General features: G+C 35.6%; 1 protein-coding gene across 1 annotated transcript in view; it reads left to right on the top strand.

The window, feature by feature from the left end:
* The window catches only part of wdr18 (WD repeat domain 18), a 91,361-nt gene that overhangs the window by 3,625 nt on the left and 62,471 nt on the right, over positions 1-25,265 (top strand). The window contains exon 4 of the mRNA XM_051912966.1: positions 16,044-16,185. Coding sequence (XP_051768926.1) covers positions 16,044-16,185 — 142 coding nt within the window. The remainder of the gene's footprint in view (positions 1-16,043; positions 16,186-25,265) is intronic.

The following is a 25,265-nucleotide window of genomic DNA, read 5'->3' as shown; positions in this document are numbered from 1 at the left end:
GTCACCAGCACCACTGCTCTCAAATGTTAGTCTGGAGCCCTGCACACATTTTAAAAAATCACCGAACATTGGAGAGTGCTGGCCAAAAGAGAACGTGACACATCTCGTTATAAAACAAGAACCAACACTGATATGGCTTATTGGAGATGGCGAGAACTGAGGGATTTGAAATGTTGTAAAATTTGGTTGCGTTTTTATTACTCAACAGATGATTAAGGAATTGTATTGAACAGATTAATTGCCATATGTAGCTCTCTAACAGAGTTCATTGTATAGCATTATCTATTGCGAATGGCCATTTCATTATGGGTTGTTGTAGTGCTGTGCTGAATTTTTTTTTTTTTTTTTTCAAAGTACCGTGTCTATTAATAGGTATAGCTACAGTAATGTCTTCAGCTAGTCAGCTTGAGATCCTTTCCATCTAAACTGGTCTAAACTATCTCTTAAGACTAGTAGTGAATGTTTTATGAGCAGTAGGATAATCTTTCTCTCTCTCTTTTTTAGTTATTCATATTCATCCGCACAGTCACGCAGAGCCGAAGCACAACCAAAAAAATGTTCTTCAGCAAAATGCATGCAGTTTTGTTTTTTAACCACTAGAGTGCCAAAAGTTACATAGTGTGCCTTTAAACTTAAATTAAACAATATAACACGATACAACATTTGTGAACAGCTGGAAACCAGCAGACCAATAATATGCTTACATACTCGTAGATCATGCCAAAATGTTAGTTCGGATGGATCTTCACGTCAGAAATATCATATTCAGCCCCAGACGTTGAATCCTTGTCAGAAGATATGTCTTCTATCAGCCTGAGAGTTGAGTGAGAAAGCCAGGGAAGAACAGAAGCAGGAGACGAAGTGATGATAATAAAAAGAGCAGAGTTTATTGAATAATCTTAGTTGCGTATGTTTCAAAGCTACTACTCAATGTTACTACTAAATACTCTGGCTTCATCTGGATGTCTCAATGTTCTGACTTTGTCTGACCAGTACAATTCAATTCAATTCAATATAATAACAAATGTTATTATACCAAGGGAAAAACAATGGAAAATTACTGCTTCACAACATCGTCATGTGACGTTAAAAACCTTGAAATGGAGACATCCTCTTATCTCCTGCTCATGAAGACAAACATCCCTTCAAAACACACAATCATAAGATTAAACAACAATAGCAAGCATTGCAAGAGCAGGGCAATAAGTAATATAAAACATAAAAACATAAAATGACAAATTAATAATAATAAAATGATTAAATGATAAATGTAAATCAAATAATAATAATAAGTTAAATAAATGATAAATCAAATGCCAACTACATAAATGACTAATGATTATAAATGATTATGAAATTAATATAAAAACAAAGAAAATAATACAATGCTAAAATAAATTTAAATAAAATGCATGGGTTGTTTTTTATTGAAAACCCTTAGATCCTTCAATACATCATATACAAACATATAGACATACACATGTACAGATGGTTACTGTGGTCGACTGACAGTAGGGTAACACACTAAACCATCACCTGGACAAGATTTGACGGATTATCTTACGTGACTCCGTGAGCTTGTCTCTATTTCTTAGAGATAAGCTGCATAAACTAGCTACATTTCAGGCATTTATGTAACACATCCAATTTGTGCATTAATGGCTGTTATGTTAAATAAAGTTTACTAATTACAGCAAAGCAGGTAAGTATACTTTACCTGTGCACGCCGTTGTCTCGTCTCCCTTCAGATGCGCTGTAATGGCGAGCCTGTGCGCAATTCTCAAAACACCCACAAGATGGTGGTGTTTATCGGTAAATCCGATATTACAAAACCGATATCCGATTATGGTAAAATGCTTAAATATCGGGGGAAATATCGGTAAATCGATATATCGGTCGATCTCTAATTATATATATATATATATATATATATATATATATATATATATATATATATATATATATACATACATATACAGGTGCTGGTCACATAATTAGAATATCATCAAAAAGTCGATTTATTTCACTAATTCCATTCAAAAAGTGAAGCTTGTATATTATATTCATTCATTACACACAGACTGATATATTTCAAATGTTTATTTCTTTTAATTTTGATGATTATAACTGACAACTAAGGAAAATCCCAAATTCAGTATCTCAGAAAATTAGAATATTACTTAAGACCAATACAAAGAAAGGATTTTTAGAAATCTTGGCCAACTGAAAAGTATGAGCATGTACAGCACTCAATACTTAGTTGGGGCTCCTTTTGCCTGAATTACTGCAGCAATGCGGCGTGGCATGGAGTCGATCAGTCTGTGGCACTGCTCAGGTGTTATAAGAGCCCAGGTTGCTCTGATAGTGGCCTTCAGCTCTTCTGCATTGTTGGGTCTGGCATATCGCATCTTCCTCTTCACAATACCCCATAGATTTTCTATGCGGTTAAGGTCAGGCGAGTTTGCTGGCCAATTAAGAACAGGGATACCATGGTCCTTAAACCAGGTACTGGTAGCTTTGGCACTGTGTGCAGGTGCCAAGTCCTGTTGGAAAATGAAATCTGCATCTCCATAAAGTTGGTCAGCAGCAGGAAGCATGAAGTGCTCTAAAACTTCCTGGTATATGGCTGCGTTGACCTTGGACCTCAGAAAACACAGTGGACCAACACCAACAGATGACATGGCACCCCAAACCATCACTGACTGTGGAAACTTTACATTGGACCTCAAGCAACGTGGATTGTGTGCCTCTCCTCTCTTCCTCCAGACTCTGGGACCCTGATTTCCAAAGGAAATGCAAAATTTACTTTCATCAGAGAACATAACTTTGGACCACTCAGCAGCAGTCCAGTCCTTTTTGTCTTTAGCCCAGGCGAGACGCTTCTGACACTGTCTGTTGTTCAAGAGTGGCTTGACACATGGAATGCGACAGCTGAAACCCATGTCTTGCATACGTCTGTGCGTAGTGGTTCTTGAAGCACTGACTCCAGCTGCAGTCCACTCTTTGTGAAGCTCCCCCACATTTTTGAATGGGTTTTGTTTCACAATCCTCTCCAGGGTGCGGTTATCCCTATTGCTTGTACACTTTTTTCTACCACATCTTTTCCTTCCCTTTGCCTCTCTATTAATGTGCTTGGACACAGAGCTCTGTGAACAGCCAGCCTCATTTGCAATGACCTTTTGTGTCTTGCCCTCCTTGTGCAAGGTGTCAATGGTCATCTTTTGGACAACTGTCAAGTCAGCAGTCTTCCCCATGATTGTGTAGCCTACAGAACTAGACTGAGAGACCATTTAAAGGCCTTTGCAGGTGTTTTGAGTTAATTAGCTGATTAGAGTGTGGCACCAGGTGTCTTCAATATTGAACCTTTTCACAATATTCTAATTTTCTGAGATACTGAATTTGGGATTTTCCTTAGTTGTCAGTTATAATCATCAAAATTAAAAGAAATAAACATATGAAATATATCATTCTGTGTGTAATGAATGAATATAATATACAAGTTTCACTTTTTGAATGGAATTAGTGAAATAAATCAACTTTTTGATGATATTCTAATTATATGACCAGCACCTGTGTGTGTGTGTGTGTGTGTATAATATATATATATATATATATATATATATATATGAGTGTTGGGGAAAGTTACTTTTAAAAGTAATGCATTACAATATTGCGTTACTCCCTAAAAAATTAATTGTATTACTTTTTATGGAAAGTAATGTGTTATGTTACTTTTGCATTATTTTTTATTATCTGGGAATGATGGAGTATTTTATCCATCCTATAGAAAACAATTGTAGAATTAGTTTGCTTACTATAAAAGCTAGAAGTGTTTTGAGGCCTCTTGGCCTATGTGACTATAAGGGTCAGATGTGTCTGAGAAGTTAACTTGGCCACTAAGCATATTTTGTTGGTAATTTTCCACCAGACAACAAGTGGCTGTGAAATGAATAAGACCATTGTTAAGTGTGTCATGTGAAGGCTTCTTGCCTCCGAGGAGTATTGACTGGTTTGATACAATGTTTCATTTGGCCCATGGGAAAAGGGTTGACCATCAATTGGCAGAAGGCCCATGAGAGATTAAGTCAAAAGATGTACAGTAGTTGGCAGTCGACCACCCTTACTAAGAATATTACCTCTTACATAAGCAACACCTGCAGTTTAATTGGTGAAGTGACTGGTAAAAATGTTGGGGAGTACTTGGGAGACTCCAAGAAGAGAAAGGGAGGAGAGCACCTGTAAATGAGATCATGGAAAATAACTGTAGGGGTGGATCTCACACTGTAACAGATAAGAAAAATGTATAAAAACTGTGCCCTGGCTAGAGAGATTCAGATGAACAGCTGGCATCTCACTTTGTTGCTTGACAATAAAGTTAAATACCTCTGAGACCTGGAACTTCGACTCTGTGAGGTTTTTCTTCAAGACCAGAACTGAAGGGACACAGAGACATCGAATTTGCCACAACAGGAACAACAAAAGAACAAAACTAAAGTTCTATTACAACAAAAATAACAACAAAAACGTTATATTTTTGGCAAATGTAAAGGCCCTTTCATGCCAAATGTTAAATTAATAGGCCTCAGGCTGAGGGAAATGTAAATTCACATCTGTACAGTAGAGGGCGTAGTTCAAACAAGCAAACATTTCAGCTGTGCTGCCATTCTGGAATACAGAATAGGATGCAGGAAAAGTAGTAAATGAGTAAATATACACTCACATTTAGTCTAGAACTAGTCTAGAATAACCATCATGTTTACAGAGCGCACACAACTGCACTTACTACTTATTTCTTTCAACATTGGACAGGAGAGCTGTCATTTATAAGTTAACTTATAAATTGACAATGATAATTGCAATGTTTTTTTTGTGTGTGTGTGTGTGTTTTTTTTTTTTTTTTCTGTAGCCTATACAAATTATATGATAATGGATGTTCACATTATTTTCTTCACACAGCTTATAAATCACAATGTTTTTTGAAAATTTAAAAATGCAGAAAGTTTTATGGTTAGGGGATAGAATATACAGATTGTATACAGTAAAATATACAGTATATAGTACAATATACAGTAAAAAAAAAAAATGTTTATAGAGTGTCCCCATAAAACATGAAAACTCAACGTGTGTGTGTGTGTGTGTGTGTGTGTGTGTGTGTGTGTGTGTGTGTGTGTGATTTGAATGTAATTCAGTTAGTAAGTCGGGTCAGGTTAGTCTGTAAAATTTAGCACTGATAGTACATGAGCCATGGCTTCCCATTCACTACTGTTAATCAGATAATGAAATGAGTGAGATGAATGATTTCAGCTAAGCTGTATTTACTCTGCTGGTTTATTTAATGGCTAGTCATACTTTAAATTTCAATTTTTAAATTAATTCTGTCCTGCAGTGTGACATGCTATATTCCATCTTTAATATTTATAAAATAAAAAAACTAATTCTTTTGTAATTATGCATGCGATTTTCATGACCTCATATTCTTTTAGAAAATTGATATTTTTACTTAAAAAATGGTCATACTGCAGGAGCAACGAAAATGAATTAGTGAAGTCGAAAACTGGTTGTTATAATGTGTTTTTTGTATGTTTTAATATTGGGGTTGGTTATAGTCTGGACTTTAATATATGAAAATCAGACACAATCTTGTCCAGACACAATGATTTTTTAAAAAATATATATATATTTATTAATAATTTACATTTCTGTTTTATAAATATTAATAACATGACTTAAAGACAGTACAACAAATTTGTTGGTAACACTTTACAATAAGGTTTGTTAGTTAACATTAGTTAACTACATTATTTAACATGAACTAATAATGAACTGCACTTATACAGCATTTATTAATCTTTGTTAATGTTAATATCAACATTTACTAATACATTATTAAAATCAAGAGTTGTATTTGTTAACATTAGTTAATGCACTGTGAACTAACATGAACAAACAATGCTGTATTTTTATTAACTAACGTTAACAAAAATTAACAAATACAGTAACAAATGTATTGCTCATGGCTAGTTCATGTTAGTTAATACAATAACTAATTTTAACAAATGAAACCTATTGTAAAGTGTTACCAGTTCGTCTTACAGAAACAAAAATATCACAATGCAAAATAAATAAATAAATAAAATGAATAAACTAGCCATTTTCACTTTTTTTGATTTTTAAATATGATGTTCAGTCTTTCTTTACCCGGATATATCCTCAGTATCTCAGGGTTACTTCCACTTTATGGCCAGTAGATGGCATCATGAGTGTTTTCAATGTATTACAACAGGAGCAGATGGTGATAGAAATCTAGATAAACAACCATACAGCTCCACTTTGTTTCAAAATGGCTTTAAGAACATCTCAACCAGAGTAATTATGATATAAAACATGTGAAAATTGACTTTCAAACAGCCAAAACCTGCAACTCTCCTTCCTATAACCTCAGGTGTTTATTTTCACTTCTGTCAGATATGTTGTGGCAGTTCATCTTCCAAGCTGTCTGTGTTCAGCGGATATGTCCATCTCTATTATGCTGTGCTGTTTTTGTTATCGATCTGAAAAAAACATACTTTTGAAGCCGTAGAGGTGAGATTGATAAGCAAAGACATTCACCTCAAAGCTCTCTGGGCATTATTAATTATGAGGGATTCCCAAACTTGTGATGTTTTTGAAGACTTGCATCTTTAGGCTTTCTGCTGTTTTTTTTTTTTTACTGACGTAACTGCTGGTTTTGAACTGAAGGTTGAAGGAGAAGACCAGCGATTTTCTCTCAGTGAGAGACACATAGGAATCCTAAATGAAAGTCCAGAGCACGCCATGTTTGTTTGATGGCATTAGCTAAGGTAAACTAGGCCCATGGGCTTCAATATATGAAAGAAGAAGGCAGGAGAGACCCGCACAGCCATCAAACCAGGATGAATAATTCAGCATCTGTCTCCGAGTTTTGAAAGGAGATGACGCGCATCTATTATTCTGTATCGCTCGACAGAATAACCTCTCAGCCATCACGATAATCAACATTCCCTGACCCTCACATGCTGCTGAGAGGTCTCGACTTCAAAAATCACATACAGACGTGAGTTCACCGCGCTTTGTTTCGCCTAGTGAGCTGCTTATCTACATGGCATTTTAGTGCCCACAAATGCTTCGAACGTTTTTGAACAACTAAATACTGATTTATTCCAACATACAGTAAATATGCAATCCATATGCACAGTGACCTGAATATACCTTTTCTGTGATGAGCATATTTTCAATTAAAATTCTCTTATTTTAAAGGGGTATAAACTCAAAAATGCAGTGTGGTACAACTGTCCTGATATCATAATGAAGAAAAAGCCTCTTATTAAAAGAGACTTGATATGATTTTCTTTTCAAGAATTTAAGTAGTTTGGCATAATCTTTTATCATTTAAACTTGTGTCTTTTAATCAGATAATTTGACAATTTTATGACACAGCAAGGTTAGTTCAGGTTGTAAAATGCCATTCAGTGATGTTATTGTGAACTAAAACGGTAACGTAAACGGGAAATAAGGTTTCCTTAGTTAACATTGGTAAATTACATTAGTTAACATGAACTAAAAATGAACAATACTTCTATAGTGTTTATTAATCTTAGTTCATGTTTATCTCAGGATTTACTAATACTTTTTAAGGTTAAAAGTTCTATTAATGCACTGTGTACAAACATGAACATTTTTTAACTAACATTAAGAAAGGTTAATAAATGCTGTGAGAATATATTTCTCATTGTTCATGTTAGTTAATGCATTAACTAATGTTAACAATTGAGACCTTTTATTGTATATTGTAAAGTGTTACCAATAAAACTATTACAGTTTCCAGTCAGTTATCAGATGACAAACCTAAACAAAATAAAAATTAAAACTTAAATAAAAATAAAGCTAAACAGAAATATAAAAACCCCAAAATAACTAATAAAAATGACAAAAGCATATAACAAAAAGAAAAAAAAAAACTAAAATTAGAATGAAAACTGAAAATATAAAAATAAAAGCTAATCCAAAATAGTAATATTATAATAATATAATAATAATAATAATAATACTAAAATTAATACTGGACTATGCAAAAATGTAATGATAATTTTGAATCTTTAAAAAATAATGATTACGATGTGTTATTACTTTTTAACTACACCACATGACATTACATTTAAAACATGTCTTGAAAATGATATAAATCTTTATCAAAATATGAAAAACACAAATACAAATAGGACACTTATAAGAACCTGGGACACGTGTTTTCTTTTTCTTTATTGTGGACACTCACACTCTTAAAGCGATATTTCAAAAACGCTGTTTGGACCGACACAACAACAAACGTGTAGCCAATCAGCATTAGTATGACGGTCGAGGAGGGAGAACGAGCAAGAGGGAGATTTTAAGAAAGACTGATGAGACACAATACAAAAGGAATATCACTGGAATAAAGGTTTATGACTGGGCAAGAGCCTTAGGACCCGCGTTAATATTAGACAAGCTTTCCAGCGCTGGAGAGAGCTAAGCGGGAAGGCCTGAAAACTGGAGGCTGCTTTGATTCCACTTCACATGCGAGTAACGCTGGGTTTGCGTGTCATTGATTGTCTGGAGCTGCTGTGTTGTTGGCGACTAACAACAAAATCTTGTTGGTATTTACTATTGTGTACTGTACGTTCATTTTTTTGTGATTCCTTCGTTTGTTCCATCATCTGCGCTTTATTTTTTGTGAAACATTATTTTGTTGCACAGCAGCTGTGATAAACAGACACCCACTCTTGCATTGCATGTGTAACAGTGGCCAGCTAGTGAGAGTTGTGCAGATAAACCTATCTCAAGAGGCGCACTAACGGCCGCTAGCGTCATTGTTAGTGCACTCACCTCACATGCCAGCGAGTGGGGTTTTACACCGACTCGGAGCAGGGTGGTTAGGATTGGAGGGTTGGTTTTGGAAGCTGATCAATGAAGAGAGGGAGGTGTTTGTTTGAGTTGATTTCAAATATCAACAATGTCCAACAGCGTTTTTGAAATATCGCTTACCCCACCTTTAAATATCATTGACCCTATTACCTGGAAAGAGCTTCTCCCACTCAATGGCGGTTATTCAGCTGGCGCATGCATCTCTGGAACTGCATGACTTCATTTGGATCACGTTTTGTTGTTTGCCGGAGGCATTCATGTTTTTTCTTAGCAACACTGGTCAAGGCTCTTATTGATTCCTTAAGACCGTGTTGTCACCAGCTTAATTGTGTTTGCCCGTAAACGTCGCCCCTGTTCTGCACTCAGGTTTCTGCTGTAAGTTGAATCGTGCCATTTGTGTTGTCTGTGACCTTGCTGCTGAGCGAACAACGGCAAGTGCAGCGCAGCATGAAGAATGAAGCGCTGTGAAGAACGAGGGGAATCTAAAGTGTGATGGGGGACACGGGCTCACCGACAGATGTGAGAGAGCTTAAAGTGATTGCAGTGGTCACACCTTTTTCCTGTTTTTTTCAGTTTTTACAAGTTATGTCGACCCAAAGTCACAGAGCATCTTACATCTTTGTTCTCATTATCATGTTTTTGCTTATTTTGCTTACGTACAATATATGCTATACAGAGCATATAGGCTATGTAATCATATCATATGATTTTCTTAAAAAAATGTTGATAACTATATCTTCTACACAAAATATCACAATATACATATTTTTTTTTTTAGAAAAAGTTCAGTTTAGAAAGCGAGTCAGAGAGTTGATTCAGTAACTGAACTGATTCAGTGAGATCATTTAGCAAAGGGATTTGTCAGACTGTTTCAAACGGATAACTGAGTTTGTGTCTTTATGAACTCTTGATTATAAAAACATAGTTACATTATAAATATAATTTCTAGCTTGTTAAATTTTTAAAGAAAAAAAATTAAATGTATGTATTTCTAACAAATATAAAAATGCATTATAAAAACTGATCATTACTCTTTACCATCTCACAAGGTTCTTTATGGTGTCATAATGCCCATTATGATGTTATAATTGTAACATATTAATTGTGACATATTATCCTTTATAAAATGGTTAGCTCATGTCCTTGATTCTGATTGGTCAATAGCTGTGTTTTATTCACGATAAAACAAGGCTATGACTGCTCACCCAACGGTTCTGTGTATCACTACACAACACCCTTAGCAACCACTCTTAGCAATGTAAACTGTATGTTCTCAATTTATATTGTTCATTGAAGCTTACTGTATTATGTAGAAGAGTATTGTGGGAAAGAGATAGAGTGAACGATTACCTGCATTCAGATTTAGCATTTTCCTTCAGGTCAGTCCTATGTTCATAATAAAAAATGTTTAAATGTCTGATGTATTATCTTGACCTTTTAACAGTTAAGGGGTTTTCCTGTGACTGACAGCGCTAGTCAAAGCATTTATCAGTTGCGTCTTGTTCCGTGTTCACAACAATTCAGTCTTTTCAATGTAAAAGTCTTTGCTACTGACTGACACACTCATAAAGACAGTCTTTGCCACCATCTAATGGCGTAATAATGTAACTTCTGTTCACGGTCAGGGACTATTTTTTCCAGCGGAAGGAAGGCTTTTATTGAAAGTTTACTTCATGAAAGTTGCATTGATACATATTTTTGCCTTTAATATTTCTATTGTGTGGTAACCGTTTTATAAAAGCAATAAGGTACTCGAGGCTAGTGCTGTATTGCTTGCTTAAGTCACGATGGCCATTATGATTTATACATATATTTTTTCTCTGGTAAAACAGTACATGTAGAGACCAGGGTCAAGGGTGAGCTCTTTTGACATTAGGTCATTAGACATTTTTTTTTTTTAAACTGGGAGTGTTGATGTATATTAACCCAGATTATTTTTGTTAGAAATTTAAAGAACTCTTTGTTCTTTAAAGGGGGGACCTATTATGTAGTGCTGGGTGGTATACCGGTTCATATGGTATACCGGTTTCAATTTCGAGACCGATATGTTTTTTTCAAAAACCGCCATACCGGTGCGTAGATGAAACAGCTGCCGTCTCTATTTAATGGCCATGAAGCGCTATGTAGAGTGTATAGAGAGTATAGAGACTTCTGTTAACTGCACACCCTTCTTACACTGATGGAAACAACTTTATAACACTACAATAAATAGCCCACAAAACCAACTCTCTTTAATACTGCAAATACCATGTAGAGCCATATGATTTCCAGGATGGAGAAAACATGGATAAAATCACGGAATCCAGTCACAAATAGAATTTACTGTATAAAGTGGAACGTCACGGAATTTGGCAATTTTTGGATAAATAAATCAAAAGTAGGGTTTTACAATGAATCAGATATTGATACGGACTAGTGTCTGTGAATATTAAAGCTAAAAAAGACTGCTATTGAAATCTGAAGTCTGTATGAATGAGCACTGCATTTTCGTCTACTACTACACATACTGAAGCACGCATGACGCTCGCTATGATTTCACTGTCTGCTGTCTCACTCACTATACATGAACTTCATCTGCAGAGCTGCTCTTAGAGTCACTTTATGAACATTTCACCATTAAATTCGATAAAACTATCGACATTTGTCATATCATATACACAGGAAGTCAAAGTTCTTCACCACCCTGCAGGGCTCAACGCTAAGGATTTTTTCTACTGGCCCGATCGGGCCAGTGGTTTAAATTTTTACTTGCCCCACCAAAATTTTCATTGGCCCCACAACAAAAAATTAATAAAGTAAAAGAAAAGAAAATGGGCCTATAAAATAAGCCTAGTTATTGTTTTCGTTGTCTTTGTTACATTTAACCTTAATAAATAGGGTCATGACACCAAAAGCTACTAGATTAACTCACTTAAATTTTAAATTTTGTTAGACAAATAAACAGTAAGTAATAAAATAGTAACAAATAATCAAATTATGAGTAATAGCACAAATAAATACAACAGAACAAACATATAAATTAAATAAACAGTGCTTTTCAAGTTTTTCATATAGGTTTAAACAAGATTTCCAGGTACAGAAATTGTAATCTAATGTATAACTATATAACTATAGATTAAACATTATTAGTTAATCAGTCAAGAACAGTTACAGATGCATAAATAATGTTTTGCAATGTTGAAAAATTCAAAACGTTAAACACTGTTATTTGAAATTATTTAAAAAATCAAAACACTTTAAATATGAAATTAAGCCCGCCAGTAGGTGGCAGCGAATCACTTTTAATGAGCGAGTCATTGAAATTCAATCGATTCATTCAGGAAGTGTTGCTCAGTGACGCAAAACAATGCTGCAGACTTTCGTTGGCGAAATAGAGTGAAAAAGGCGATTTGTTGTCTAAAATGTAAGCCACTTGATATTAAGTTCTTGTTCATTAAACTATACGTTGTATAAAATCAATATCACATTTGAAATCATGCTGATATTTGGAGAAAAACGGCGCTCTGTGTAATATTGGTTAACTATATTAAATGATATAAATATAAAAGACATACAGGGGCATTTTTGCCCCTTATCTTTAATTCTAGGGGCTTTCTAAATGCATTTTAATAGACTAAATCATGCAGTGAAAGCGTACACTCTAAATATGCACGCGCACTAGTCTAACCTACGTCACGTAGTGTATGCGTGCACTCAAGGGGTGTGTTTTTGTTTGGTTTTTGTAAAGTGAGGGACATACTCGATCATTTCAGATCGTTAAATCAACAATTACGATATCATAGACGATATATATCGCACACACTACAGCACTGGCCCGATCGGGCAAGTGACAGTTCCATCAACTGTCCCGAGCGTCGTTCACACTGGCCCCGGGCCATCGGGCAGTCCTTATTGTCGAGCCCTGCCCTGTCAAATTAAAAGTTCGGTATAACTTGAAATAACAGAAATATACTATTGTACAATTGAGTATACTTTAATTAATAGAGATGATAATAATAATAATAATAATAATAATAATAATAACACTGTTTATTAAAACACAATCTCAGAGGTCTTCTTTGAAATGACAGAAATTACACAGTAAAAATGTAGCCTACTTATTAATATTATTAGTTTAATCAAATAATTAAATTATTTGATTACATTTTAAACTAAATTGTTAGTTTTATGTACTGATTTGATTACATTTTTAAATAAAATTTGATTTGTCCTTACAGTGTTTATATAATATATTCCCTGTGCTCCTGACAGTAAAATATGCCAAAATAAAGGTCCAGTGCAAATAAACGTGACATACCGTGAAACCGCCAGAATCTTAAAAAAAACCATGATGCAGATTTTTGGTCAAACCGCCCAGCACTACTATTATGCCCTATTACACTACTATTATACTATTATTTTTACAAGATGTAATATAAGTCTGAGGTGGACATGTGTTTGTGAAGTTGCAGCTCAAAATACCCCACAGATAATTTATGTATCGTCATGTTGTAAATGCCCATTCTTGAGTGGAAGGAAAAACATGCTGTTTTCGTGCATGTATCTTTAAATGCAAATTAGCTGCTGCTCCCCACCCCGCTTTCCAGAAGAGGGCGGAGCCTACAGCTTGTGTGTCAGATACTCTGCCAAAAACTAATAAAAGATCTGTTTGGTTTCCGTCATGCTCACGTGACATTCCAGTTCTTCATCATCGTGAAAGTTTATTATCTGAATGCGTTTAAAGACATATCAGTCTAAACTTCTGACATATGGTTTTCTGAGCGCACGCATCTGAAGCGCGCGCACAGAAAGCTGGCTTTTAGATGGCGCGTCCTGTGGGTATTAAACTAAGTTCTCTTTCACGTCTTATTGCTTTAAACTGTCAAATACACACAAGGTTATTTCAAATACACACAAAGTTCACATAAACAGTCATTATGTCTGTGAACGTAAACGGCAAGTAAATAAATCGCATGTGTATATTAGATCTGTATATTAAAGTGAAAGCAGCGTAATATACAATACCTACTGCTATACAAGCTGTTAATATGAATCAAACAACAAAATAAGCACAGAAAATCACTCACTGCTCTTGACCGAATAACTTAGTAGCTTTAATAAGGATGAATTTCTTACTTGAATGCTGCTGTTAAATGCTCTGGCGAGGAGAAAAACATGGTGGACTGTGTACAGCTCACTCAGGGTGGGGTCTATGCTAATAGGGCAGAGTCTGTCAGCAGTCGTGGGTGGGGCCTAAGCATTTGTGACGTCACACTACCGAGACACATTTATGTTCAAACACCATGTAAAAGTGAATTTTGCATAATAGGTCACCTTTAATAAAAATTGGGCTGCACGAGGACGGTGTGCACGGACGTCCGCAGGCCCTCCTGATGAGGACAACTGACAAAAATTACATCACGCGGACAGTGTGCGAAGTATACTTTGAGCTTTAGACTACTATTAAAATTTGCATGAAAACAGCAGAAGTGAGCTGTGGATAGAAGGAGAGACATTAACGCTCACTCTGGAATATGAAACTCAATTAATGCAAATGTTAAATTCAGTACAGATCAGAAATTATCCACACTCTCTCACACATAAAAACTCAGATGTGTATCACAGATGTTGTTTAAGACAGGTCGGCCCCTGAGTTTACCCAGCGGTGCTGCGTCATGCAGTGGTGCTGACAGAATGGGGTTCAATTCTGTCTCATATCACTTTATCTGTCCTTGTGTTTCCATCTGGATCTTATCTCTTCTCTCCATTTCTTTTATTCAATCAATCATCTTTTTCTTTAAGCTAATCATTTGACCAGGTAGGAGCTAAATCAGTATTGAAAAAAATAACATAGGCTTATTAGAAAAACATGCTCAAAATACGTACATATAAATCATTGCAGTTTACAGCTGAAATTAACACTAGAGGCAGCAAAAACAGCAACACTTTTTTTTCCCCTTTTCACGCAAAATTATGATTACAAAAGCAGATTATCAATTAATAAGGACTTATTTTTTTTACGTGGTTGCTTGCACAGTACCATGCTATGACCTCAAAACGCTTTTAACATTGTGCATCATTTCTAAACTAATTTATTTTGTCATTTTCATCACATAACCAGGTCCATATGTGTGGGTTTTTTTTATAGTAAACCAAAGTCCCTTTAAGACAAGTCATTTCACTCGGTGGCCATCTTTGAAACGCCTCTCGGGCATGCAAGTGCAGCTCCGATCTCTTTGAATGGGGAAACATCAAATTCTCTCCAAAGCTGTTTGCCAAGCTTTCGATTAAATTTCGTATTTGAAATTACCAATGAAATCTGACAACAACTGTCTCATAAATTTTGTTTCTAAACGCTCGATTCATGACAAAAAAAACAGTATCTTTCAGGTTGGATCAAGAAGACTTGAACGAGAACTCAATTCAGTATTTGTGTGCAGTCAGACGTGGCTTTCTGGCCAGGTACCAAATTAAGTTAAAGTTAAATTAGGCACTTGAATGTTTAAATTGGTAAGGCTTAAAAACACATGCAAATGATAAACATCTGGCCCGATCTGGACAGTGGCAGTTCCATCAATTCTTGGCCGTTGGGCAGTCCTTATTGTTGAGCCCTGTATTTAGATCTAGCGCGTCAGTTCTCGTTACATGGCATGTGTAAGCCTATCTCTAAAGCGACAGAGGGTGCTCTTAGCCAAGCGACTGTGCATAAAGCTCAGTGGGCAATGAAATTACATGTGCTTTAAACTTATTTTCTGCCTCTTACTCAATCACAAGCGAGTGAAATCGTACAATTTACTAGCCATTGGCTAATTAAACTTTTTTTTGTCGCCTAGTGTGAAATTTAGTTACATATGTGAGTGATTTACTTGTATTGTAGAGAGTTGTTATAAACAAGTACTTGCAAGGTCACACAACAAGCTTGTGAGGTCATTGATGTGTTTGAATATCAATCTTATTAGTACACTTACACCCAGTATATCATATTTTAATATTTCACATTTATCAATTTTTAATTAACTCATCACACACATAATTTGTGATAGGATTGATGACACTTATAATTAATTATTGTTGTCCTGAGCGTGTCATTTATAATAAAGACTTCATAATGGTGAGTTAATGAAAGATTGTGTATTATGTTTCAGTGTTGTTCAAATGGATTCGTCCCGCACACCAGAGCCTCGTCACATTCTTTCCCGCCACTCCCTCCCCATCACCGACATACACTGTGGCCTGATGGGACCACAAGCCCGTGTTGCCACCGCATCCCTGGACCAAACCGTTAAGGTGAGTTTTGCCCGATTTCTCCTCATACGACCATAAGGGGCCGTTCACACAGAACGCGTTTTTCTATTCCAGTGCGCTACTTTTCCATTGTTTTTCTATGTAAACACGCACTAGACGGACGTGCATGACCGTTATGCTCACGTCTCGCGTCTTTTGCAGTGCCTCGTGCATGAGCGCCTCGTTTTTAAGACGCTGTGTCATGTTAAAAGAATTTCAACTTTTACACGCAGCGCCGCTCTTCAATGTCAGTACCAAAACAGTGGACCAATCAGAAGAACTTGGAGGTGGGGCAAGCTTTCCAAGCTTCTGTTTACAGTAGCAAGTTGGCGTGGCAGCTGTTTTATTTGTTCATTATTGCCATTATTGCATCACATCTCAAAAGCGCATCTCGAGACCCTCGCGTTCTGTGCTGCGCTTTTTTAAAAACCATTCCTGAGTGCTGCGTTTTTAGACGCAAAGACGCGTTCTGTGTGAACGAGCCCTAAAGGATGTAAATTGCATACATCATGATATCTGAAATTAATGTTTATATTATTATAATTATAATCCTATAACAGGGACCCTGGTGTCCTAAATTCAGTTTTATCAAATTTAAGATCACCAAATGTCTTAAATATCTTAAATGCAGAGGTGTAAAAAGAACTTGAAAATTATACTTAAGTGAAATTATGGATACTGAGTTTTTAAAATTTTACTCAATTAAAAGTCCAAATATCTGGCCAAAAACATCACTTATAAGTAAATGTAAAAAAGTACAGCTTTAAATTGTAATTAAGTATTAAAAAAATAGAAGTAACCTAGCATAAAATTGAGAGAGGAGTTTCTTGTTGAAGCACTTAATCATTTTCTCAGTGCAAAGTAAAATTTAACATTTTATAAATGCTAATTTTTTTTTAGATTTATAACACATAATAAATAAACATTCAATAGTGGCCATCAAAATATGACTTTTTAAATATCAAAACTTGCTGAATTTATTGTCATTCGCAATGTAGTGGACAGTTACTACTGACCAATGGATTTTGATGTTAAAAAAAAAAAAAGTGAAACCTTAAAACACCACTTCAAAAATGTAACAAGTACTTTCCAGGTCAAAATAAAATTGTAAGGAGTAGGTACGGAAATGTAATTAAGTAGAAGTACAAGTATTCAGATTAATGTGACCTTGAGTAAATGGTTCAAAATAATATGTAAGTATAGTAATCAAGTAAAATTACTTAAACTCAAATATTTTACACCCCTGCTTAAATGTTATGTCATAAGTCTTAATTTTCATTTAAGAGGTCTTAAATTTAGGGAAATATATAAATACAGCCTTAAATATCAAAAGCAATAATTTAAATAAATGCGAGCACTGCATGTATAAAGTCAAAACTCTTCATGATGTTTTGTTTGTAGATTAGTTGTAAGAATGCATATTTTATCGCTCATATTGTTTTGGTAAAACCTGTTTAAATAAAATATAACAGAACATAATATATTGTAATATATTAAGAGTATTGTGTGTCAGCTCAACCAGAAGTTTTAATTTTCTGGTGAAAGAAATACATAAATGAAGAAGTATTGGGTGTCTGGGGTTGTGGGATGACTTTACAATGATGGCAGCATCATTATTTTATTTTTGCACAGATATTGGTAAGGTAAAATCTGATGACTTTAGCAATCCTTGTTGCATTATATGCCAATAGTGACAGTTCAAAAATGGGACAACGTTTTCATGCCTGACTCTTAGGGAGTAATAAAGATTTCTCAGTATCCTTTTTTAATTGTGGTTCTAAAACCAGAGATATGGGGATCTCAATGTACCTCCATTTACAAATGGTTGAATTTCACCCATTTTCAAAGTTCGAAAACTGAAAGTTTCTGAAATTTGGTTGATTTGACACAAAATGACCAAATTAAAAAAATAATGTACAGATATTTCCTTTTTCTGTGTTAAATTAGGGACTTTGTCAAAGAAACAATGATTGATGGTGCAGGCTGTTGAAACAAATATTTTTTTCTTGCCGGGAAAGCCTTAATTTAATTGCGTAGCAAAGTTTTCCTAAATTTAATTCATTGTTGTTTTGTTTTTTGGTACTGTATAAATCAATCATAGATCAATAAATGAAATATATGCAACACTGTGTATCTTAACATAGTTGTGACAGATACATCTGTCTGTGTCTATTTGTTGTTACAAATAACATTTACTATAAATGTCAGACCACTTTTTAAAATGCATCTCCACATCCTTATAGTGTGCATGTGCCACTCACTCATCTTTGTGTTTTTCTAATGCCATCTCCCAACATTGTTTTTCTATGGAAAGCCCATTATATCTTGTGTAGAAGACTAATTTAATATGCTGATGTCTTAATCGGTTCTATTCAGGTTTTGAAAAATCACTTGAAAAGCATAAATATTTATGAATTCATATTTCTCTGTCATATGCACCTAAAGCGGTCTCACTTGTAATCCAGTTTGTAGCTTATTTAACTTGCTAAACTGTCATAATGACATCAAGAAATCGGGTCATGAATGGGGTACTTGGCTTGATGATGTGCTGTCTTTTCTTCCGTGTTTTTTGTGGGAAGATGCTCTTAAATTAATGTTTGCTGTGATGAGACCTTGGATTGTCATTCAGGGGAAGTTTGCATCCCATTTGCTCTTGTTCTCTGTTGATGCGCACTTTTTATAGACCTTGTTAGGCATTTACAAGCATCCTGTCTTCCAGCTGAAACACTTAAAAGGTGTAATTTTGTTTTAAACGCACAATAATGCGTGCTTCACCTTCCTCAAGTTCGAAACTTTGCTGAAATTTGATTTTCCTGCTAATGAATATGACATAGGGTCAGTAAGTGTCTGGCCAAGAAGCAAACTGCATAAGCAGCAAGTAGCAGTCCCTGTGCTGCTGTTCACTGCTCAGGGCTGTTTCTCCTGGATGGCTTCAGGCGACATGGTTGATTTGACTGAGAAGACTATGTGATGATCAATGGTAGAGAGAATGATGTCCCTGAGGGAGGGCTGGAGCCCAGTGTGATGGACAGTATGGGCAAGATCATACTGTTCCACCTGCTCTATGAACAAAACTGTTGACATCAGAGATTTATACAATATTAGACGCATCTGATCATTCCCACAAGTTTAAACCTATCCTTTGGTTGACTAATAAATTTTAGCCGCTGCATCTTGAGTTGCTGTTTACTTAGTGCCTTGCACCATGCACACATTTTTAAAACCACATGTTAAAATACTGTAAAAACAATATATAATTTTTACAAAACATGTCTTGAGGCCCCTGCTTTCTTTCCTTGCTTATATAAACATACATACATAATACATACATACAGGGGCTGGACAATGAAACTGACAAGAGGACAAATTAGTGTTAAATGTTAGTGTGCGTCTTGCCGGCTCATCTGTGACCAGGAAAGTCTTTGTGGTGTATCGAGAGCTATGGTATCAGGGTAATGTCGGCATACCACCACGTAGCAAAAAAAAACACATCCAACAGGGGTAACTGTTAATGCAAGAGGAAGCTGTCTAAAAGAGATGTCCGGGTACTAACCCGCATTGTATCCAAAAAACATAAAACCACAGCTGCCCAACTCACTGCAGAATTAAATTCCGATGTTTGTCGGGAGCTCCACAGAGTCAATATTCATGGTTGGGCTGTGGACAATGTGAAACATGTTCTCTGATGAGTCCATCTTCACTGTCTTTCCCACATCCGTGGGAGTTACAGTGTGGAGAAACCCCAAAGAGGCTTAACACCCTGAATGTTGCTGCCCAGAGTGAAGCACAGGGGTGGATCAGTGATGGTTTGGGCTGCAATATCATGGCATTCCCTACTGTGCTTGATGGGCGCATCACTGCCAAGGACTACAGAACCATTCTGGAGGACCATGTGCACCTAATGGTTCAAACATTGTACCCTGAATGAACCAATACACACAGCAAGACTTGTGACAGAATGATTTGATGAACATGAAAGTGAAGTTGAACATCTCTCCTGGCCTGCACAGTCAACCAGATCTAATATCTTTTGTATTTTGAAGGAGCAAGTCAGAAAACCTTTTCCTCCACCAGCATCACGTAGTGACCTGGCCACTGTTCTGGAAGAGGAATGGCACAAAATCCCTCTAGTCACTGTGCAGGACTTGTAGCTGTCATTTACAAGACAAACTGATGCTGTATTGGCCACAAAAGGAGGGCCTACACCATACCAACAAATTATTGTGGTCTAAAGCCAGGTTTCAGTTTCATTGTCTAACCCCTGTGTGTGTGTATATATATACACTACTGTTCAAAAGTTTGGGATTGGTAAGATTTTTAATGTTTTTAAAAGCTGCTCACCAAGGCTCCATTTCTTTAATTAAAAATACAGTAAAAACAGTAATATTGTGAAATATTATTACAATTTAAAGTAACTGTTTTCTATTTGAATATATTTTACAAAGTAATTTATTCCTGTGAGTGCAAAGCTGAATTTTCAGCATCATTAGTCCAGTCTTCAGTGTCACATCCTTCAGAAATCATTCTAATATGCGGATTTGCTACTCAAGAAACATTTCTTATTATTATCAATGTTGAAAACAGTTGTGTACTTTTTTTTCAGGATTCCTTGATAAATAGAAAGTTCAAAATAACAGCATTTATCTGAAATACAAAGCTTTTGTAACATTATACACTACCGTTCAAAAGTTTGGGGTCAATAAGAATTTATTTTTTTATTTTTTGGAAAGAAATGAAGGAAATTAATACTTTTATTCAGCAAGAATGCGTTAAATTGATCAAAAGTGACAGTAAAGACATTTATAATGTTACAAAAGATTATATTTCAAATAAATGCCATTCTATTCACCAAAGAATCCTGAAGAAAAAAAATATATTGCACAAATATTTTGTTCAATTGTACACATTAAATGTTTCTTGAACGGCAAATCAGCATGTTAGAATGATTTCTGAAGATCATGTGACGCTGAAGACTGGAGTAATAATGCTGAAAATTCAGCTTTGCCAACACAAGAATAAATTACATTTTAAAATATTTTCAAGTAGAAAACAGTTATTTTAAATTGTAATAATATTTCACAATATTATTTTTTTTATTTTTGTTTATTCATTTATTTTTTGGTGTATTTTTAATCAAATAAATAAAGTCTTGAAGAGCATAAGAGACTTCTTTTAAAAACATTAAAAATCTTACTGATCCCAAAATTATGAATGGCAGTGTGTGTGTGTGTGTGTGTGTGTGTATGTATGTATATATATATATATATATATAATATCAAATGTAGATATTTAAATATTTATTTAATTTAATATGCGCAATATTTACTCAATCAACCAATTAATCGCTCTAACTTATAAAATAATCATACATGGATTATGGAACCCTCACAGAGAGTGATTAAATCCAGAGTATAAACTGCACTTTTTGATAAAACTCAAAGATGAGAAACTCCAAACCTTAAGCATCAAAATATCAAAGGATGTAGCAGCAACAGCATCCCTCCAAGGTCAGCCAGAGATCGCCCTGTGGACTCACTTTGAGTGTGATCATTGAACCTCAGCGATGAATAATTTCCAGTCCTTTATATTGATAAACTGTGAAGAAGTGGAGGAGTTATTTGATCTTTCATGTTTTAAGCCTGAGTAACACTTCAGCTCTCAAAGCTGGTCTATTTTTCACATCTAATGATATTCCGGTACGATTTTGGTTGTCATTGACATTGCTTTGACAGGATTACGCCAATAATCAAGCCCATTATAAAGAAGCCACAGGCATGACTGATCTACAGAGTACATGCTCTGAGGATCTGTCATGAACGACTGGCTGCTTAGTCTTTGTTTAAGCTGGAGGTGTGCCCGTGGCGGCGTGGTACACCGGGGTTCAGTGTTACACTGAGTGCACTCTCTCATTACCTACAATCCCCCATGGGGCTTTTGCAGGACCGGTTGCTGTCATTGCAGAGCTCTAGTGAGGAGATATGGGAGAACGAGGTGTGAGTGGCTGTGGTAATAAAGGGGAGTTTACCTCAGGGTGACTCACCCCTCTCTTTCTCTGGACTGTGACTGCCACGCCATCACGGCTGCAGAATGTAGAAGTTTCCGCGAACGCCCCGAGATTGTTGTAGGAATGAATGTCCTGACAAAACATGCTCATGGCTCCCGTATAATCAGCCTCGTCTCACGCTGTTGAAAGCCATTTGAACGCTGTGGCTCCTGTCAGGGTCTCAGGACCTATCTATATCAAAATCAATCAACCCCCATACCTAAGGAGTCAGCGATTTTAAAAATTTGTTTGTGGTGTCCGTGGGCATGCGGCTCATGCTGTTTAATTGGGCCAAGGCTGTGACACGTTCTGCTCTTGACTGTTTTGAATGATGCTTGTGTCATGGGCTTTCTATGCAGGTATTGTCATGGCTGGTTTAAGACTGATCCTTATTGACTCACAGACGGCTCTGCTTCCACATGCCTCCAATCACTTTTGGCAGATAGCAGGGGGTTCATTCGACGATATTTTGACATTGATGCATATTCGCCAGCCGTTGTCTTATTTTAGACAGCTGGATTTGAACACATCCAGAAATGAGCGTAATACCCCCAACATCTATAAATAATATATCACAATAAACATTTCTTCTGCCAAGTAATGTAGTTCATTAGTCTAATTGTGGACTGTCAGCAGTTACCAAACAACTTGGTGCATTAATATAGAATTCAACTGCTGTGCGGTCATAGGTTCAAGGGGTCCAAAATAAAAAGATCTTATATCAAAAGATCTTAAAGACCCAAACTTTTGAACAGTAGTATATTATAAAAAAAAAAAACAGAAAAAAATATGGTAACACTTTATTTTAGGGTCTCTTAACTAGTTGCTTATTAGCATGCATATTACTAGAATATTGGCTATTTATTAGTACTTATTAAGCACATATTAATGCTTTATTCTGCATGACCTTATTTTACATTCTTAATCCTACCCAATACCTAAACTTAACAACTACCTTACTAACTTTTAATAAGCGGTAAATTAGGAGTTTATTGAGGGAAAAGTCATAGTTAATAGTGAATATGTGTTCCCTATACTGAAGTGTTACCAAAAATATTTATCTGATTATTAAGATGTTTTCCTCTAATTTTAGTTTTGATGAAAGGAATATTCCAAACATTTGGAGTTTTGGAGGATAAAAAACAAGGGATGGACAATATGAATTATCGAATTAACGAATTATCGGCTGATATCTGCATTTTTTTTAATCATATCAACCAATATTGCATATTTTATTGATTTTAAGATTTAGAAGACTTAATCCTTTGTCTAGCACTAATTTAAAAAGATAGCAATAGATTACGGCAACAATTTAAGCCTTAAATTGTTACAGTAACATTATATATATAATATACAGTACTGTGCGAAAGTCTTAGGCATGTAAGTGTTTTACAAAAAAAAAAAAGTTTTTAAGCCAGTTATTTATATCTTTTGCTGTAGTGTGTCAGTAGGAAATGTCAGTTTACATTTCCAATCATTACTTTTGCCATTAATTGTAATAATCCAGCGAGATTTTAATATGTAAAAGGCGTCTGACCGCAGCCGGTATGCTCCACACAGAGTTCTGATCTCACCATCATCGAGTCTGCTATTGCATGAAGAAACAGAAAAAACTGAGACAGTCTAAATCCAGAAGAAGTGCGGCAACATCTCCAAGACGCTTGAAGAAATCTACCTGCAAAACTACCTAAAAAACTATGTGCAAGTGTACCTAGGAAAAAAGCTGTTTTAAATGCAAAGGTTGGTCACACTAAATATTGATTTGATTTAGTTAATAGAAGTTAACTGATAAATAAAATTTATTTATGACATTATTTTTGAGAGCAACTTCATTTTACAGCATTTTTAGTGCCTAAAACTTTTCACAGTACTGTAGCTTTGGAGGTAGATTTTTCAAGCGTCTTGGAGACGTTGGCACAGTTCTTCTGGATTTAGCCTGTCTCAGTTTTTTCTGTTTCTTCATGTAATCCCAGATGGATTTGATGATGGTGAGATCAGATCTCCGTGTGGAGCTGTTGTCAGACTCCTTGTGCAAAAAGCTACAATTACTTTCCATGTTGTGCAGTAGTCAAGTCATCTTTATTTTTATAGTGCTTTATACAATAGAGTGTTTCAAAGCAGCTTTACAGTGACAAACAGGAGAATAATGATTCAGTGATGCATACAGAATTCAGTTCTGCTGTAAAGCAGCTCTATTAAAGACAGTGAACTGATTTCAGCTAATTAATGACTATTTACCAGTGTTGAATCAGTGCATGAGTGTGTGAGATGATCTGAGTCCACACCAAGCCTCTGAGAGTTCATGAGCATTGCAAATACAACATAAGGCTGCAAGGTGCTGAGAGGACTCAAAACTTGAACTTCATCATATCTGCCCATAGTCCTGTCTGTATGCTTCCCCATCCAGCACTTTACCGGATGACATGGAAACCTTTCTGTTAACTGAACCAAAGAGCTCTGAAGATCCCTTTTAAATTAGATTGAAATGCAGCCAAAATCTCCCTGGAAAGTGTTCAAATCCAGTAGTCCTTCATTTGATTTTGGGATAGTTTCATTTGCACTTGAAGTGGTTTTGCACCAACTTTGATTATTGTCATTGCTCACTATACACATATGCCTATACAGGTGCTGGTCATATAATTAGAATATCATCAAAAAGTTGATTTATTTCACTAATTCCATTCAAAAAGTGAAACTTGTATATTATATTCATTCATTACACACAGACTGATATATTTCAAATGGTTATTTCTTTTAATTTTGATGATTATAACTGACAACTAAGGAAAATCCCAAATTCAGTATCTCAGAAAATTAGAATATTACTTAAGACTAATACAAAGAAAGGATTTTTAGAAATCTTGGCTGACTGAAAAGTATGAACATGAAAAGTATGAGCATGTACAGCACTCAATACTTAGTTGGGGCTCCTTTTGCCTGAATTACTGCAGCAATGCGGCGTGGCATGGAGTCGATCAGTCTGTGGCACTGCTCAGGTATTATAAGAGCCCAGGTTGCTCTGATAGTGGCCTTCAGCTCT

This window comes from Ctenopharyngodon idella, chromosome 11 (assembly GCF_019924925.1).
Source record: "Ctenopharyngodon idella isolate HZGC_01 chromosome 11, HZGC01, whole genome shotgun sequence".
NCBI classification, from domain to species: domain Eukaryota; kingdom Metazoa; phylum Chordata; class Actinopteri; order Cypriniformes; family Xenocyprididae; genus Ctenopharyngodon; species Ctenopharyngodon idella.
The sequence above is the reverse complement of the archived record's forward strand: the minus strand, read 5'-3'. Positions and strand labels throughout refer to the sequence as shown.